Source organism: Penaeus chinensis, chromosome 4 (genome assembly GCF_019202785.1).
Source record: "Penaeus chinensis breed Huanghai No. 1 chromosome 4, ASM1920278v2, whole genome shotgun sequence".
Taxonomy (NCBI): Eukaryota; Metazoa; Arthropoda; class Malacostraca; order Decapoda; family Penaeidae; genus Penaeus; species Penaeus chinensis.
Genome location: NC_061822.1, coordinates 17203801 through 17208800, shown reverse-complemented (window position 1 = coordinate 17208800; position 5000 = coordinate 17203801). Strand labels below are relative to the sequence as shown.

Here is a 5000-nt window from a genome sequence, read left to right as displayed (position 1 = left end):
AGGTCATGTTAGATTTTTTTCATGTGTATTTTTTTTTTTTTTTTTAATAATTTTTTGAAAGTTTGTTTCCTCTGGTGTTATATTATTTGTTACTGGATTGATTGAAAGAAAAATTGAGTGAAAACAATTGTAACTTACTATAGATAAATTTATGGTAGTAAAAGATGCCTATGAGATTATGAAAAATACTTAATTTTGTATATATCTGTGAAGCTTACTCCACTATACCCTTTTACCACAACCATATGTTCTCATTGCAGACGACTCTGTCCAGACATCATGTTCTTTCAGCGTGGAACAAATTACCCTTGCAGACTGATTGTTGATGACCAAGATGTGGAGAGACTGAGTCATCGTGTCACTCACTCTTCTCTCACTGCTTCATCAGTTACAAGAAAGGGACTAGGGATCACAAAGGTACGACTGTATATAGATAGAGAGATAGATACACACACCCACATTTCCACATGTATAGACATACATACACTGTCCCCTTTATATGAATGTTTAGACATTAACATGCACTTGCCTTTAGATTATATGAAGATCACTCAAGCTTTTTCAGAGTAGTAACAAATGACATCTCTTTGGCTTCATCAGCTCAAGTTCCTCAGTATGTGCCAATTTATTATATAGGGCAACATCACTGAACTGCTAGGTAGCTCATACAGTAGCCACAAGTTTGGGGATTGTTAACATGTAAAGAAGAAATGTAAACCATACTTTAATGAACAGTAGTCTAGTGTGTGTGATGCTATAATTAATCATGAAGTAGAATAACATGAATGTGTATGAATGCTTAATCTTAATTTAAAACATGTGACACTGTATATGTATAGCATTATATACAGTATTATATATAATACTTTAGGTTAATGCAGAAATGAAAGTACATTAGAATTATTAATGAACATTATTATTATTATTATTAATGTGAGATTTATTTTCATTACCATTACTAACATTGTCCTAATAATTGCTTGTGTCATTTTAATCTTTCCCATCAACAGATGGAATCAGTAAGCCGTCGCTCAACCACAACAGAGGACTACCATCCACTCTCACCTGGATCTGAAGCACACTGGGAAGTTGTGGAACGGATTTTGTTCATATATGCCAAGCTCAATCCAGGACAGTCGTATGTGCAAGGGATGAACGAAATTATAGGGCCCATTTACTACACATTTGCAAGTGACCCCAATGAAGCTTTTAGAGGTAAGGCGGACATATTTTTTAATGTATTAGTTTTATTTTGCTTGGATTGGTGTATTTTTGAGCTCTTGTGCATTATTTGTATGCATATATTATGTATTTGTGAAGGCCTTTGGTTGTTTATGTGGAGCTAAAAGTACGTGGAGATATTGAAAATATCTTGTTCAGCGACAGATTTAATCAGAATAGAATGAAAAAGTTTAGGGAAGCTATGGAGTCAGGGGTTCAGTCTGCTCCAACAAATAGAGTTCCAGTTTTTGAGGGCTGAGATGATCATAGGGCCTCTCAGTAATGGAACATCATTGCTAGTGAAACAGGTTTTGAATTTGTATTTTGTCTAAAAATTATTTTTTTACTTGTATTCTATGAATTTGAAGCTATTGGTGTTGGTTTACAGATATTTTGTTATCACTAATGCTTAATTTTTTATATTTTTTATTAATGTCACAATTTGTATGAAGTGATGCTTTTCTGTAACTCAAATGTTCATTTCTCAGTACCGTATAACAAGTAGAATATAGTATATTAGAATCCACCTCTTTATAAAGACTTGTCAGGTTTGGTCAAGTAATCCTGAAAGGAAAGGCATTTGGTATTAAATTTAAATACAGATTTGTTTTGCCATACATTTGTTTTATTATATTGATGTGTATATTTTTGGGACTATAAGGTGATGTATATGTTTTGGTCTTTGAATAGTTTGAATATTGATGTGATAGGTGTAATGATAACTGGTGTTTTGGGCGAATGGTTCATAAAGAAATGTGTTCTTCTGAATCAGAAATTCTGAATCATATGTTCTCTTTCATCAAACAAATGATATTTAGATATATTTATTTACTTGTATTTTCAGTTATCTACAAGTGTACCGAATCAGTGTCTCTAATAAAATACAACAATTATTACAGGGGTAAATGAAATATAAATGCAGAAGGAATTACAAGTTGTCTCTTCTGAAACTTTAGGAGAAAATTTATCAATGAGAATCACAAAGGACGGAAGATAGTAGGCAACTTTGACTTTAATGACTGCAGTATGTGTGAATGGGACCTTCATTAAGTCCTTATCACACTTTGTGAAGTGGAACAGATTATTGAATTGAAGGATTTCAACCATGACTAACTTTTTTTATAGGAATTTAGCCTCTTGAAGGGACAACAATGGCAATTTTTGTGTTTTGTCTGATTGGTATTCATGATCAGCCTTCTGACAAGGAGTGTAGAAACTCTTTACAGACCAGTTATTTGATATTATTAAATTTAGTATGTATGTATTCTGATTTTATTTGTAAACTTGTCTACAGCATGTTGTTTACCTGTTAGGAGTTTCCATTTTATAGACAATTTTTATGTTCATAATTTTTTTTTATTGATCCAGATTTATAAGATTTTATAGACAGTCATAAAGTATATATCTTATGTTGATAAAATAGTAAATAAAATGCAAATTGAAGGTTAATAAAAAAAAAAAAAAATGGAGAGAATGCTTTTGTAAGAATGATATTGGCATGGATGTGCTGTAGTTATATTGACAATCTTCCTTTGAACCTTTCCCCAAAGAAATGGCTGAAGCTGACTGCTTCTGGTGCTTCATCTCTCTGATGGGCGAGATCAGGGACTTCTTCATTCGCACGCTGGATGAGAGCGAGAGTGGCATCGGGGCAATGATGAATAGGCTAATGGCTAACCTCAGGCAGCATGACCACCAACTCTGGGACCGCCTACGTGTCCAGGAGCTCAAGCCGCAGTTCTTCAGCTTCAGGTAGTTTGCTTTAGATGCTGGTCTAGATAGTTTCTGAGAATTTTTTAGAGGCTTGTGTGAAAGGATTATATGGTATAAATCTTAGGTGTAGTGTTTTTTCAGAGGTTTATGATGGTAATGGGATACTGTGTTTTGTGTTCCTTTAGAATGACATGAAAGAATCATTAATCATAATAATGTAAAATTCCTGTCCTCAGATTAGAAAAGTATTATGAAACTTTACCCACTAAGATCCAGGATAAAAAAAAAATCACTTTTACTATTGATTTTATTTGAATTAAACAGCAATGTAGTTAAGCAGTCACATTTTTGTAGATATAATAAAGATAAACAGATTCCAGTATGGCATAGTAATATCTTTATTTTTCATGCTCTTCATCAGATGGTTGACCCTTCTGTTGTCCCAGGAGTTTGACCTCCCAGACGTGATCCGGGTGTGGGACTCCCTCTTTGCCGACTCTGACCGCTTCAGTTACCTCATCCAAGTGTGCACTGCGATGATGGTGTATGTGTCTGCCCTGAAGCTTTTTAGTTTTGTGTATATTTCTCTTGCCTGGGTATTTGTCTTTTAACATTGTGGTTGTCAAGAGTTTCCTAAGTATTCCTTTTTCATAGTCAGATTTTTTTGGTCAGGAAATTAGTTTTGGTTGAAATGATATGTATGTTGACAAAGCTGAGCTTGTTTGTTGAATTGCATATTGAATTGGCAGGACACAGCGAGATGTTATGATGGAGAATGACTTTGCTGGTAATATGAAAATACTACAGGTAAGACTGATATCTCTGTGTTTGGTGAAAATTTTTAATAATATAGGTTTTATGTTATTATTGTTATTGTTATTATTAGTTTATTGTTGTTGTTGTCTTTTTTATTGCTATTATTTTTTATTAGTTATTGTCATACATTCATATTGTTTTTTATTGCTATGTTTATTTTTATTATTATTTTTATTATCATATATTCTTTTTCTTTTAATTATTGTCATTGCTGTTTTCGTTCTTGTTATTATTATTACTCTTAATAATAATAATAATAATTAGAATATTATTATTTAAAAATATTATTATTTTAATTGTTATTATTAATATTGTTTTTATTATCATTCTTCTTTATAATTAATGATTATCATTATTATTGTTGTTGTTGTTGTTGCTATTGTTGCTGTTATTGTTATTATTATTACTTATATCTATAATATGATAATGAAGTTGATAATAATAGTAATTACTATTGTTTCATTATTTTGTTACATTTTGTAGTTTGTTATTATATCATTGTTTTGTTATTTTTTCATTATTGTTATTAAACATTATTACAAATATTACTATTGTTATTAAACATTAGTACTAATATTACCATTGTTATTGAACAATACTAATATTTCCACGCCTAATACTATTACTACTTTTATTTTTACATTATTAAACATTATTTAAACATTATTATTAATATTATTATTGTTATTAAAAATTCTTACTAATATTTCTAGGCCAAATACTATTACTACTTTTATTTTTACTGCTACTTTTATGATTATTGCTCCTTTTATGATAATGGAAGCATGGAAATTAGTGCTGACACCTTCTGTATCCCTTCCCTAAAACCGTGTGTCCTTTTTCCATGGCAGCATTACCCTCCAGGCGATATCCAGGTGCTCCTGAGCAAAGCCACGGAGCTGGTGGAGAGCAATGTCGAGGCAGGGATCGGCACTGAGGCATCAAGTTGACACTTCCAGTCTGCGTCTTACGAGGGACCCTACAGCGGCACTAGGGCTATGATTTAAGTCAAGCGAGAGTAGTTATCTGATTAATTTCTTTTTATTTGTTTATTTTAATTGTTTTTGTTCCTCTTTCTAATATTAGGCAAAGAGTGTTAAGGTCTCAGATGGTGTTGTGATGTAAGATACACAAAGGAAATTTTTTCTATATTTGTATACGTTTTTATTACTATTAATGTTATATATAGATTTTTTCTTTTGTATTTGAAAATAATATTTTAGAAGGGGACTGATCAATATGGTCACAAA

At 31.6% G+C, this 5000-nt stretch overlaps 1 protein-coding gene across 1 annotated transcript in view; it reads left to right on the top strand.

Moving 5' to 3' along the window:
• Positions 1 to 5000, top strand: part of LOC125024944 (TBC1 domain family member 13-like) — an 8599-nt gene that overhangs the window by 1974 nt on the left and 1625 nt on the right. The window contains exons 5-10 of the mRNA XM_047612738.1: positions 261 to 417; positions 1011 to 1215; positions 2772 to 2973; positions 3356 to 3478; positions 3684 to 3741; positions 4602 to 5000. The exon at positions 4602 to 5000 is cut by the window's right edge and continues 1625 nt beyond it. Coding sequence (XP_047468694.1) covers positions 261 to 417; positions 1011 to 1215; positions 2772 to 2973; positions 3356 to 3478; positions 3684 to 3741; positions 4602 to 4700 — 844 coding nt within the window. The 3' untranslated portion in view covers positions 4701 to 5000. The remainder of the gene's footprint in view (positions 1 to 260; positions 418 to 1010; positions 1216 to 2771; positions 2974 to 3355; positions 3479 to 3683; positions 3742 to 4601) is intronic.